General features: G+C 33.1%; 1 protein-coding gene and 1 non-coding gene across 2 annotated transcripts; one reads left to right on the top strand and one right to left on the bottom strand.

Moving 5' to 3' along the window:
* The first annotated feature begins 8,736 nt into the window (after positions 1-8,736).
* LOC143601174 (type IV inositol polyphosphate 5-phosphatase 3-like) lies at positions 8,737-14,588 on the top strand. Its single transcript, XM_077078651.1, has 10 exons — positions 8,737-8,781; positions 8,875-9,022; positions 9,856-9,906; positions 10,859-10,931; positions 11,428-11,532; positions 12,133-12,679; positions 13,172-13,356; positions 13,435-13,543; positions 14,145-14,275; positions 14,357-14,588. The coding sequence occupies exons 1-10, from the start codon at positions 8,764-8,766 to the stop codon at positions 14,586-14,588; spliced, it is 1,599 nt and encodes a 532-aa protein (XP_076934766.1). The 5' UTR covers positions 8,737-8,763.
* A 222-nt stretch (positions 14,589-14,810) lies between these two features.
* TRNAG-GCC (transfer RNA glycine (anticodon GCC)) lies at positions 14,811-14,881 on the bottom strand. Its single transcript has one exon. It is a non-coding gene; the product is annotated as a tRNA-Gly (tRNA).
* Positions 14,882-15,092: the final 211 nt, after the last annotated feature.

The following is a 15,092-nucleotide window of genomic DNA, read 5'->3' as shown; positions in this document are numbered from 1 at the left end:
AATGATAGCCTAAATTAATAGTGACAGATAAAAACGCGTCAAGTTGTCAAGTTATTTACAGAATGATTTGAATGTTGCGAATTTTGAGGAGAGAGTCTTCTTGAGGGAATAAGAGGCTTAAATCATGGATTTGGGGTTTGACGGTTGGGTCAAACCGCCTACGGCCTTTGACTAGTGATCGGCAATGTAATTTCACATGTAGCTCAAGTTACATCCTTTTTAAGGTTTGAACCATTTCGGACAATTTATCCGTATCAAACTGGTTTATATAAAAGTCTGGTAATTTTTGTATCTAACTTCCATGAACATTTAATGTTTATAGCTAGCCCTTTGTCATGATAAAAAATGTGACCAGATATTTGGTGGATGTCTTATAGTCTATTATTGACCAAATACAATTGACATGCTCTTATATAGTTATATACACACGCATATAGGTCTAATGGGAAGTAGCTCATTGGCATATCCTAAAACTAGTGTAGACAAAACTAAGTATTTAATTAAATGCATCACTTCCTTAGACATTGAGTCGATATGTGCGACTATCCCCCCCCCCCCCCCCCCCCCCGACTATTGTAATTTTAGATCACATAATATTAAGCGTGCTATGAGATAATTTTTAATGGAATATAACGTTAAATCACTAACGGTAACTTGAAATTTGTTGTAAGGGTTTGGATTCTGTATAGTTTGTACATATTTTGGTTGTAAAGTGTTACGCTTATAGAAGGTCTCAAAAGCCAACAATTGTCAAAACACGAATAATTAAATGAACGGGTTTTCTTGTTCATACACCTTCATTAAAGAAATAAACGATACAGGCTTGTTAAGAGCGTAAACGAATGGTTCAGGAATTTAAATGAATATAACCCAACATAGATGAAGTAACATAAACATCCAAACATCAATTAGAAGTTAAAAAAACAATCTGTCGGGCTAAAAATTTAGTAAACGTGGACTAAATTATAACACGTAAAAAAGTTAATAAAAATATATAAATAAACTTAAACTAACAAACATAAATGAACGAATATGACGTGTGTTCATGTTCGTTCAGTTAACCAAATGAGCAAAAACTAGTTAATGCCGTTCACTTATTAAAGTAACAACAAATGAACCTTCCGCCATACAAATCACGAATAGTTAATTGAACGCTCAGTTCGTTTACGTGTCTATGAATTATTAATAATTTTGACCATGCATGATAAATGAGCTTTATAAATGTGAATGGAATGTTGATAAGGTTATTGATTCTATGAATGGTACAGGGCTTGCTTATCTAGGACCATATGGAACATGTCACTTGTTGTCAGACAATATCTCACCAGACACTAGTTGATGGACGGATCATGAAAGGCAAAGTATAATGCTATAAAAGTTTATAAATGTTTTTGCTAAGATAATTGCCATGACATGTTGTTTTAGAAGTAAGTTCCGAGTTTATTGTTAGGCGATCAAGGAATGTTTTAAATGTTTATAAATGTTCTTGTGACGTGTTTTTCTCTTGACTAGTTTTTTGCTGTGTTTTTCTCCTTACTATAGTGATAATCTCTACGTTCTAGGGATAGTTAATTATCGTACCTACAAATGAGACTAGTCCTATATCGATATACAAGTTGGCATTTAGCTATTACTTTTAATTCTCATCGCTATTAATTATGTAATCGCAAATATTTTAATATGTTTTAAAGGGAAAAATACATTTTAAGTGTGAAACTATTTTCTCCTTTATAGTATTTTCACTAGGGTTGAAATCGGTATCATACTGGTACGTTTTCAAAGATAATTTGCATATTTTGAGGAAAATAATTGGGATTCGGGAAATATTTGACCCAATGAAAAACAATAGGCCCAATTACTATTTAGACTCAGTTTGCTCCGGCCCAATTGATATATTATATTATAGAGCTTGAACTTTAAACTTATTTAAAAGCTTGATGTTTAATTTAAAAAAGTCCACGTACTAAAATTATCAATTGACTAAATGTTACGTGACATTTGAGCCAAAACAAGGTACACCTCAGTACGTATTTATCGATTAAGCAAATAAACGCTTTTTGCGTAACAAAAGAACGATTAACCGAACGGGTCGGGTTATGACCCAGATATCCCGGTGGGGCATCTATAAGTGATATACGTTTAATATAAGCTAATATACTAGTATTATGGCCTTAGTTCGATAGCAAACAAGTTAAACGAAAACATGCTCGTTTAACTACCCGCTATAGATATAAACGCGAAAGATAGTTGCAAACCAAGCATTGTATCATCCGTTAAGCCGAAAAAGACTTACCAAACACTTATTTGAAATGTTTTAAGTGATCCGTGAAAATATTTTCGATTTTTACAAACATATAGTATGTTTTTATAATTTTACACAAAGCTAGCCGAAAAACACTCGTTTTCGCACTGTTTAACGCACCCGATAAGTTTTTCGCGCCAAAAACCGAACCCGAACTAAATTTGGATTGGGCTTTTCGTGTTTGGGCCTTTAGAATCAGATTAATGGGCCAGATTGGGCCCGGCCCAATCTTTCTCCCGGCCGCTAATATTGAAAACCATCCCATGATTCTTCATTTTAATATTTAGTCAATGTTAAAATAACTTTCACATAAGTCTTGAGACATATTCTGGATAGTTCACGCTGCTTTCTTCATTAACACAAAAAAAATCAAGGTAATATTATTATTTAGATTCATTTTGTACAAGTTTAAACATGTTTAATCTCATTTAAACTTAGTTTGATTATCAAAAATCATTCCTAATCATGTAAAAATCCTAAAAATTGTATGAAAATATTTTTTGATCATATACATGGTTAAGAACCTGGTTTGATAGTTTTTTTTGGCCCTAAACACTGATTAGAGGGTTGAAATGGCATTTTTACGGTTCAAAAGTTTGTTTTTGTTCACTAGCCGAAACCCTAAGTCAATGGCTGTTATGTTGATGAAAAATTGCTTGGTTTGTGATATAGGACTTGTATCTATCCTACATAGGAGCACAAGAGCTTGAAAAGTTGATTAGAAAGGCGGGGAAACGAACCAAAACCGCTAAGGTAATGCCGAAACACTCGTTTACGGGCTGTTTAGGTTAAGGTTGTGATGTGCATATTATTAAGACTTCAAATTTTTCAGGAACATCAGGGACCATTTCATTGAGTCCCTGTTCAAATTTGCTAATTTTTCGATTATCCGAGAATATTTGGCGAATTTATTACCGAATTGGGACGTTTAATTGGGAAAAATAGTTAAAATGCTTGAAAAAATTATGAAAATTTTTGGGGAACTTAGATTTGGTATATTTTGATCACATATGAAGTTTGGGATCATTTGGAAAAGTCTAAAGGTATTTTGTGCAAATGCGTTCGTATTAAATTTTATAGCCGAATTTGGGTTGAAAAGAATATTACACGAGCTTGTTACATTCTATAAATGATACAGATTGTTTTGGGACATAAATTGAGTATCCAGGAATTTTTGTGAAATTTTTGGAAATCTTTGGGATAAATTGACGATTTTCAGGCTAAATATAGCTGATAAAATGAATTTTTATAAATTAATAAATCAGTAAATAATTCCAGAAATATTTTTATAAAAATCTACATATTTTATTTGATAAGTGACTAAATTTTCATAATTTAATGATTAATGGTTAATTAATTATCTAATTTGAAGATTAAACAAATTCATTTTTAATAAAAATCGGCAAGTTCGCGATTAACGAACCTGCGGGAGTATCAAAACACAAAGAGTGATTAAAAATCATATTTTTGGATTAATTAAGTAAAAACAAACCTTTTTATGACAAACCTGGACAATCTGGATAGATTGTGCACGTTTCTTCTCAAATCAAACTGAATAAACAGAAACGGGCCCCGTAGCTAATCCGGGACCCCAATATGTGATCTTTTTTTTTATAATTTAATCTTTTTTTAACCAACACATTTACCCAAGCTTATTTCCCCATAACTGTTTTCTGAACGCGGTAAACGAACAACTTGGCCCCGCTGGGAAAACGGGAAACTGAGCCAAGTTTGGTTTTAAGTATTAGACATTGAACAACATCAAAAAACCTAAGCCTATTGCCACTTTCTGGGCGTTCCAGCTATACCCAGATTAGTTATACAGCCCAGTTTAATATTGAGATTATAATAATATTAAAATATTAATATTATTATAATATTGATTATAGGAACTAGTGATAGCAAACCGAACAAACCGCGAGCTGACACAGTGCTGAGTATCTACTAAACAGTGAGTTTCATGACCCCACTCTTTAAACAGTTTTTTACGAACTTTCGGGGTGAAAAGCATGTTTCTTTATATCTATATACCTATCTGAAACGTATGATGATGTGAATTATCTAAGTGCTAACACATGAAAGTCCCCACTAACATAGTGATTAACTTCGAGCCGGTGGCTTGTGAATAGTACTATTGGTTTGACAAACCCAGGCGGGGGGCAGCACGATTTGCTGAGACGTTATCCCGTTTGCACATGTCCATATTTATACGAACCAGCTATGTAGTGTTAGACATAGCTACCTGGGGCATAATGTGGGCGGAAGGGGAGCCACAGTGGTTGATTGAGCGTGGGAAATGGAGGCACGCAGCACGAACAGTCCAGGCTTCACTGTAGCTTAGCATAATTACATCACATATATAAATACATACACATATACTTACATGCGTATATACAAATTATGTCTTGTGATTACGCATACTTATTTTCTTGAAACTCGTGAAACTCACCAACTCTAGTAGTTGACCCATTTTAAACATGCTTTTCAGGTGTGATACCGAAGCTGGAAAATCCGTGAATTTGTGCTATCTGTTACCAAACGTAAACGTTGCGGTGTGAATAGACGCAGACTTACTAGTACGAATATAATAACTTACAAGTATATTTTGTTATAACGCCTAGTTTGTAATCAAAGATAGATCAATGTAATATAATGTAAATTAGTTATAATGTTTATTTATAAACAATGTTGTTGATACCAGAGATGTCTGTTACATTCCCGTTTTACGCTTCCGCATTGTGCTAGTCGGGGGTGTGACATGTTAAGGGAATGGTTTCTATAATTTACTATTTAAATATTTAAATACTATATAAAAATCAAAGTATAATCGAGAACAATCAAGTTTATGGTTTTTTTATTTGGGAGTTAATGGCCATTTTCGTCCATGTGGTTTGTTACTTTCGCCACTTCAGTCCAAAGTTTGAAATTTATCAATTTAGTCCTTATAGTTTTAAACGTTAGCCAATTACGTCCCCCGTCTAACGGCATCCAACTATGCTGTTAGTTTAAGGGGTATTTTTGTCTATCTCCTGTTTATTTTTAGTTAATGGTCAGTTTTGTCCCTGTGGTTTGATTCTTTTGCTAATTTAGTCCAAAGTTTGAAATTTTGTCAATTTTATGTTTAATTAATTATATTTTTTGTCTATAACCCCTAAGAGCATAATCGAAGCCCAAAACCATCGAGCATCGACCAAAATAGGTTTACATTTACTCTGTCGACAACAATAATCATACATCCCCCCCCCCCCCCCCGTATTTAGTTTCTAAACATTTTCTAAACTCTCCCCCCATGGTAGAATTCATTGGTAAGGTGATCAAGGTAATTCCCTAAAACCGTACTATACCGATAAAACTAAAATCTTTTCTTTGGTAATACATAATAGTTACGGTTTAGAGATTAACATATCGTAGCAAACAACTTGGTCGAAATCAACATCAGGAAGTCGAATATCCCGCATTTCCATGTTTCATCAAGAAATCGATACACTAGATCGCATGTGTGTTCTTCAAATCTTGGTGTTGTTCTTGAATTCTTCAAATCGACTACAACTCTAGGGTTGAATTCGACGAATCCAAGAACAATACCATGATTTGAAGCACACACATGCGATTTTGTGCATCGATTTCTTAAGCAAACGTGAAAATGTGGGATATTCAACCTCCTGATGTTGATTTCGACACAGATGTTTGCTACGATATGTTAATCTCTAAACCCTAACTATTATGCATTAATCAGAGAAATGATTTTAGTTTTATCGGTATAGCTCGATTTTAGAGAATTACCCTGACCACTTTACCAATGAATTCCATCATGGACTGAAGTAGCAAAAAAAAACAAAAAAAAAAAAACTGAATAAATTAAACTTAAAATTGACAAAATTTCAAACTTTGGACTGAAGTTGCAAAAGTATCAAACCACAGGGATGAAACTAACCATTAACTAAAAATAAACAGGAGAAAACAAAAATACCCCTTAAACTAACGGCATAGTTGGATGCCGTTAGATGGGAGGACGTAATTGGCTAATGTTTAAAACTATAAGGACTAAATTGACAAAATTTCAAACTTTGGATTGAAGTGACGAAAGTAGTAAACCACATGGACGAAAATGGCTATTAACTCTTTATTTGGTTTAATAATAAGTCATCGCCATCAATATCATTCTCTAATTAAAAAATATATATTATTATTTAAGATCATATTAAACATTCATATTAGACGTACTGTTATCACCAAGCTAATGTTGTAAAAGAAATCATATTAAACGTTTTATTAGATGTTCTTTATCTCCAATTACACATGTCTATTATTTGTATACCTTTTTATGTACTATATACGTATACATGTAACTTTTGATACTAAAAGTTTATACATAAGTTGTTCTAACTATGATAATAATTTATTAAAAAAGTGTGAATGGTGAAAGCGAATAGTGAATTATAGGTGTAACACGCAGCCTGTTACAAAACTATATCGTTAAAAATAAGGTTAATTTTTAACATAATAGTTTAGAATGTTTCATGCATTATAGTGATTAAATAAAATAAATTTAACCTAAAAATCCAACTATTAAACCAAAATTATAGCCCTAACTTATGGACCAACAAGTCATTAAACTAATCCAACGTGAATCGTTTAGTACTTTAGCGGACCAACTAAAACAACAATCATTGTAGGCTTATTTATTTAATGAACTAAGGATGCATTATTTAATAATAATCATCTTTTTAGATCGGTTGGGGTCAACTAATAAAGTCAATAATAATAACACATCTTAACGTGTGAGATGCGTAGGGTATAGAAATAACTTACAAACAAATGTTACATGTCAAGAAAATGAGATTTTTGCTCACAAGTTTTAAATTAACACTCATGTTCTTGATGTAACATTTGTTTCTAAGATATTTCTATATTAACTTTTTTTTCAACATCAATAAAATGAGGTTTTTGCTCACAAGTTTTATATAACCAATCATATCATTTTTTCAAAACACAAACCTTTTAAGAAATTGGTTAACATGACACGTTAGGGATGAGCAGATTTGGTGTTGGTACCATCGGTACCGAATTAGCATCAAGTTTTGAGTTTTTGGTACTAGTATTTTCTGAATTTTCTTTCAATATCGGTACTATCCCGGTGCCAATACCGAACCAAACATTTCAAAACCGGTACGATACCGATTTCATCCCTATGACACGTCCTGTTTAGGAGCCCAATAAATAATACAATACACACTAAAACAAAATTTTGACAAAAGTTCATAAAAGTTTTAATTAATGCATAAATACATAATATTTAACATATCTTAAACTAAAATCCATAACATTCTTCACTAATACATAACATATTTTATTATTTTATTTTTAACTGCCAATGAATCTTTCAAATGAGCTAGTGACTAAATCCATAATTTCGGTATATACTTGTCTTCCGATCTGAGGAAAGCCCTTACCTCAAGCCAACGTCCGTGAACACTCTCCCAAAGACACGACGGTGCGATGAGATAAAATTCGTTCAGTACTGGAATCAAACTAGTGAACGTCACCTATTCGCCTAGTCTCCATCACCACCTGGTGCCGCCGAAATTAAATAACGGGGGCAAGAATCGAACCTTGGGTCATATGAAACATCAAGTCTCTTTCTTACCTCTCCACCACCGACGCATTGGGCCACTTTATGAAACTATAAAATAATAAAAACTATAAATATAAATAGTATAGTTAAGACATAAATTTAAACGTGTCTTAAACAATTCAACCCTTATCTTTTTAACGAGTCAGTGTCATAAATCTACAAATTTAAAAGTATAAGGTGTATTAATTTATATTAATCTTAACTATCTTTTTTTGGTCGTTGCTAGTTCCTCCTAACAAATTAGTTGCTGATGGTCACAACTTTTAACGTATCTATTCCTATGATCCACGAGTAACGGAATCCTAACGTCGTTACTTGCAAGTCACCAGAAAACCGTTTTTGCCTTAAAAACTCACATTCTTTTTCGTGAAAACTCAACATTTCCGTCTCTAACATCTTTGTAACCTTAGATCGAACTTTTAGGACCCCATTTATTAAGATCGACAGAACCCTCGAACCATCTTCGGAATCGATTGGTGGTGGTTGGCTGGTCATGAGTCGGTGGTGGTGCTGGTGTATAGGTTGAGTTTACCCGCAAAAAAACGTGACTTTTCGGCCAAGATCATTTTTCCGACAACCTACAAGTAACAACGTTAGGATTCTGATAGTTGCGGGTCGTTGGAAACAGATACATTAAAAGTTTAAATTGTCAGTGTTAATTCCTTAATTAGAACGAACATACAGCAAGATAATAGTTGAGATTAATAAAACACGTTACCCGTAAAGATAACAATTTTCTATTCATTAAGTCAACTAACAAAACAAATATATCGACACCCCATTGCTTCCATCCTGTTAATATTCATCACACCATTAAACACTTTCAATGGATCGTTCGTCTGAGGTAATTAATCAACACATTCACTATACAATTGATTTGGGTATATTAATAATAATAATAATCGAAAACCCATGTGTATATGACCTACAATTGCAGAGAAACCGGGTTGAAAGATGGTGGGATTGCAGTTGCATAGAGTTATTATTGTGGCCGAGGGTTATTCATAAGTGGCTTAATATACCCACTAATAGCTCTGATTACAGTGCTGATTCTGATGATAGTGCTCATCATCCCACTGCTGCAGGTTGGTTCATTTTGTTGTTTGTGTATCGGGTTTTGATTCGGGATGGCAATGGGTCGGGTTTAGTTTAGGTATTCCCAATTAGGGGTGCAAATGAGCCGAGCCCGAGCTCGATATCGGCTCGTTTCGATCTTTATTTCTAAAGCTTGAGCTCTGCTCGTCGGTAGTTTTTCAAGCCCGAGCTCGGCTTGTTTACTATTTATTAATTAATTTTTATATACTTTTATTTTTTTTCAATTAAAATTTAATGTATAACATAATATATATTATTTAGTTATTTAGTTAATTTACTATTTCTTAATTAATTTTTATATTTTTTTCAATTAAAATTTAACATATAACATAATATATATTATTTAGTTATTTAGTTATTTTGTTAATTTAGTATTTATTAATTAATTTTTATACATTTCTATATTTTTTTCAATTAAAATTTAATATATAAATTTAGTTATTTTGTTAATTTATTAATTATATACATATATATACATGTAAATATATATATGCATATATATTATAAAAATAACAGGCTCCTTTAGGCTCGCGAGCCAGCTCGGGCTCGTTTATTAAACGAGCTTACTTTTAGGTTTGAGCTCGTTTAAGCTCGGCTGATCGATTTTTTTTCACGAGCCGATCTGAAGTAGCTCGCAAACAGCTCGGCTCGTTTGCACCGCTATAATCCTAAACCCATACCCAACTATTAAAGCTCGTCCCAAGCCCGTCGGGTTTTGATCGAGTTACCTATCGGGTTTCAGGCTGCCTATCCAGGACCATCTCTGAGAATCATTAAAATAATTCGGGTTTGGTTTAATTTTGTTTTGTGGGTTTGGTTGCAGAAGGTGGTTTGGATAAGAAAGGAGATGACTTTCAGAATGATGATCATATTGGTAATTGCTGTTTTTTTTTTCTTTGTTTTTTTTTTTATGTTGACCTTTTTGTTTCTTGACATTTGTGAATAAACACCACTAACAATTTAGGCTGTAAGCAAACCAAACGTTTAGCGAACAGTTCGTTTATGTTTGCTCATTTATGTACGTTACTTTACGTTTGTTTAAGTTCGTTCATTAATATATTCATTTAAATTTTAAAACTTTTGGCCCATTACAACGTACTATAGTTTTAATAACCTTTTAGGTCCAACACATTGTTTTCATTACTGTACTTTTAAATAGTTTTTGCTCAGTTATGTTCGTTGTCCGTTTACATTCGTGAACCGTTCGTTTATATTGTTAACAAACGAACATGAATGAACATGAACACATTCATTTTCTTAACAAACGAATTTAATTGCTTGTGTTTGATCGTTTGTTCGGTTAAAGTTGAATGAACAAACACAAGCATATGCCATTCGTGCTCGTTTACAAGCCTATACGTGCCTGTATGATACGACTTTAACTGACACATGTGACAATGGTGTGTTCACAGTGTTCTGCAAAAGTTATGCGGCCTGTATGACATCGTAGTAGCACGCCTTTCAAATCATCAAGCTTTATGAATACATTTAAAGATAACTTTTTAATAGGGTTGTTAAAACTTAAAATCCACAAAGAAAAAGATGTTTCTTCCATGGTGTAGATAGTCTTAGGAGTTGAATAAAATATCATAAATAGGTATTAAAACCGAAAACTTTTTTATATTATTATGCCCTGCAATTTATATGTAGTACATGACAGAATACTCACTTGTGGAATCTGATTGTTGTTCAACCAGATAAGTAACAAGTTTTTTTTTTTTTTGGGTGTAAACTAAAGATGTTATGTTTACTAAGAAAACTGCATAATTATGCGATAAATTGATCCGAATCACGTGGTTTTGTTGCTGTTTCCTTTTTGACATCAGGAGCTTTTCCCAGGTCAAGAAGAAGGAAATCGGAGACATTTAGAGCACAACTTATTGACTCAAAGGAACTCAGGTTATATTATATAAGATTCACAAATCACGCACTGAGTCACATTAGGGGTGTGAATCTCTGACACGACACTGGGGTTGAACCTGCGAACACATTTAACTAAATGGGTCAGGCTCGGGTCACCCCGACAGGTTCGCGAGTTGGCTCGTCTTACATTTTTATTTTTTTTCTTAATATGTGCTTTATATCAAAATTTAAAACTAAAAATGAAATTGACATACGATTTTATAATTAAAATGTAAATGTTTTATATTAATTTGTATTTTTTGTTGTAAAGTGTAAATTTAAATAAAAATAAATACAAACTTTCAGGTCAAACGGGTCATGTTCGGGTCAACCTGTGAATATGCGGGCCGTGTTCGGGTTCACGTGTCTGACACAATTTTCGGGTCGCAAACACTGCCCGTTTAACACCCCTAAGTCACATTATTTGGCTAAGTTAAATTACTAACACCTTAAAACTTGTAATTTATTGATTATTACTTTTAATGTTGTTTAGGGTGTCTGCTAATACTTGGAATGTCGGAGGTGAACTTCCACCAGAAGACCTTGATATTAGAGACTGGCTCGATACCGACTACCATGCAGACATATATGTTATCGGGTAAGTATCGATTTGAATAAAATTGCATAACATATTATTTAAACAATGTTTCATTTTTTATAATAAAGCAATTTAGAAAGTTGTAAACACTTGTATACTATGTGTGAACAGTTCGTTTATACTGTTAACGAACACGAACATGTTCATTTTCTCAACTAACGAACAAGAAAACCACGCTCGTTTAATTGTTCGTGCTCGATAGTTTGCTCGGTTAAAGTTAAACGAAAGAGCACGAACATGTTCTGTTTGTGTTCGTTCGGTTCGTTTACAAGTCTAGTTCAATCTGTTTCGTTTTTAGCTATTATTTTAATTACATGTTTGAGATTATAGCAATAAACATTACCAAAGTTGACTCAATTAGATTATCAGAAAAAGTAACTTAAAAGACTATATCATAATGCAATTTATTTGAAAATTTATATGTTTTGTGCATTAAACGAGCCAAAAAGATTGCATTTTTATGGAAAATGTAGACACTGTGTTTCGTTTTCAGTTTTTATTTATTTATTTATTATTATTATATTTAAGTTATGTTCATTTAAATTGGATTTAAGTTCAAGTTTAAAGTTGTTTATTTTACACAACATTCTTTACTTGCAGTTTTCAGGAAATCATACCTCTAAACGCTGGAAACATTTTCGGTTCTGAAGATGACCGACCGATTCCCATATGGGAAAACATCATTCGTGAAACCTTAAACAATATTCAACCCAAAAAAACCAAGTTCAAATGTTACAGTCACCCTCCTTCTCCATCAAGATTAAAGCCATCTCATTATCATTCTCCAAATGCAGAACATGAAACCGAAACCATGCTAGAAAGTGAAATCGACACCGATGTGGAAATAACAGATTCTAAAGAAAAAGCAGACGAGTTTGTTGACTCATTTAAAGATTCAAAATCTTCTAAAGGTTATGATCCTTTAGAGACATATTTGAATGGTGATAAAAAAGTCAAACCAGAAGTCAACGGGCCTGCGAAACTAGATATTGACCGAAAAAGAAAACCGCAATATGTTAGAGTCGTAAGCAAGCAAATGGTTGGCATTTTTATAACCATTTGGGTTCGGAGAATCTTGCGGAAACATATACAAAACGTACACGTGTCGACCGTTGGTGTTGGTGTAATGGGCTACATAGGTAACAAGGTTTGTTTTCTTCGTTCTTTTTTAATATTTTTAATATAAATATGAATTACAAAATGATTGTTTTACCCCTGACTTAACGACCAAAATAGACGGGGTTAGTTAAAAGTGCGAAAATTGCATGTATCTTGAGTTGCAAAAAATTCAAAAAACGTACGGAAGTTGCGTAGTTGGCCATACCTCAGGTATGAAAATGACACTTAACTCAAAGATTAAAAAAATGAGAAATAAAAAAAAGACGAAATGACCGTTTTACCCCTGACTTAACGGACAAAATAGACGGGGGTTAGACAAAAGTACTAAAATGGCAAGTTTTTGAAACGTGAAGTATCCAGTTGCAATGAATTCAAAAACGGTAACAAAGTTGCGTAACTGAACAAACCACGGGCATGAAAACAACACTTAACGAGTTAACTCTCTCTCTCTCTCTCTCTCTCTATATATATATATATATAACTAAAAGTTGATTGCTTGCAATAATTTTTGGTTTTTTAGGGGTCAATATCAGTGAGTATGTCAGTATATCAAACAAACTTCTGTTTCATATGCACTCATTTAACGTCTGGCGAGAGAGACGTTGATATTGTTAAAAGGAATGCTGACGTGGACGAAATATATAAACGAACACGTTTTAATTCAACATCAAATGTTCCACTTCCAAGGAGTATTAAGGATCATGAGTAAGTACAGGTTATGTGAAACACATGTTTTATTTTGTACTTTAACGCCATCTTACAAGTTGATTTTGTAACTTTTAGGCGGATTATATGGTTGGGCGATCTTAACTACCGGTTTAATTTGTCATATGAGGAAGCACGCGATTTGATCTCCAAAAACGCGTGGTCCAAATTGTTAGAGAGTGATCAGGTAAGGTGTTATGATACTAACAAACTTTGAATTTAATAAACGAACGAACATGACATTTTTTTTGTTTAGTTAATTAAATGAATGAATATGTACGCATTCCTTGTTCGTTCATTTATGTTCGTGAACGTTCGTTTATAAATTCACAATAATATTTTTGGCCCGCTTATGTTTGTTCAGTTTACTTTCAGTTGGTGTTCACACAGTCAGTTATGTTCATTTTCAGTATATTCGTTAGTTTACGTTCGTGAACCTTTTGCTTATACTATTAACGAACGAGCATAAACAAACAAAAACATGCTGGTTTTATTAACGAACGAAGACGAATATGAAAACCCCGTTCGTTAATTGTTCATGTTTGATCGCTTGTTTGGTTAAAGTTAAACGAACAGTCTCGAACATGCTTTGTTCGTGTTCTTCGGTTCGTTTGCAAGCCTACATTTGGGGGACTCTTGACCCCTTTGACCCGTTAACTAACAAAGTACAACCCAAATCGACCCGCTCATAAATAAACGGGCTGAAACTGCGACCTGTAATGAGCACGTCTCAATTTTCCTTTATAATTTTGTAGATTTTTAAAAATATATATATGATAAATTTGTAGCTAAGAATAGGGGGTGCGTTTGACGGGTGGACCGAAGGCGCGCTAAATTTCCCACCGACTTACAAATACGAGCCAAATTCAGATAAATATTATGGCGAGGATCCTAAAGTTGGAAGGCGTACTCCCGCATGGTAATATAATTTAATTCTTATTGCTAAAGTATTGTTTTATAATTCATATTAATCTTTTGTTTAACGGTTGCTTTTATTCAGGTGCGACCGCATACTTTCATACGGGAAGGGGATGCAGCAACTGAGCTACAAACGGGCTGAAATTAGACTCTCGGATCATAGGCCCGTTTCTGCATCGTATATGATAGAAGTCGAAGCGTTTTCGTTTAAAAAGTTACAACGGGCCTTTACGTTTACTAACGCGGAGATGGAAAACGATGGATTTTGTACATTGCAGGGTTCATTAAACTTCAGTAGTTTAATAGTTACTTGATTCATTCACATGATTAAATATGTTAATAATATCAAGTGTGATTTGTGCTTAATAATTTAATTACAAAACTTGTTATTTATTTATTTATTTTACTGATGAAATTGCATTATACATCTTATTATTGATGATTTTTGCTTAATATTTTTGAGTCAAAACTATATTTATTCAACTTGTATAAATTGCATTAAAAAAATACATGATGCAAAATGTTCAAAATTAAAATGCACCAGCCGGGAATCGAACCCGGGTCTGTACCGTGGCAGGGTACTATTCTACCACTAGACCACTGGTGCTTGTATTACTTGTATTCTGAATTTTTTTAAATATTCAAATGGTTTCTAATTTTTTAAAGCTTTTTAATTTTTAAATATATATTTTTATTTAAAAGCTATAAAATAATAACTAAAGTTTAATATTTGTTTCAATATGAAATTTTATTAATTGTATAAATTCAATGAGCTAACTGAAACAATGACAAAACGTTGATATTATTTAGTGACATTT

This window comes from Bidens hawaiensis, unplaced genomic scaffold (genome assembly GCF_021521415.1).
Source record: "Bidens hawaiensis isolate Kalapana, Puna unplaced genomic scaffold, B.hawaiensis_p1.1 tig00055817_1, whole genome shotgun sequence".
Taxonomy (NCBI): domain Eukaryota; kingdom Viridiplantae; phylum Streptophyta; class Magnoliopsida; order Asterales; family Asteraceae; genus Bidens; species Bidens hawaiensis.
The sequence above is the reverse complement of the archived record's forward strand: the minus strand, read 5'-3'. Positions and strand labels throughout refer to the sequence as shown.

Coding starts and splice junctions, on each gene's coding strand:
- LOC143601174 (XM_077078651.1), top strand. Junction 11,533..12,132: donor GCAGACATATATGTTATCGG/GTAAGTATCGAT, acceptor CTTTACTTGCAG/TTTTCAGGAAATCATACCTC. Junction 13,357..13,434: donor AGGAGTATTAAGGATCATGA/GTAAGTACAGGT, acceptor TGTAACTTTTAG/GCGGATTATATGGTTGGGCG.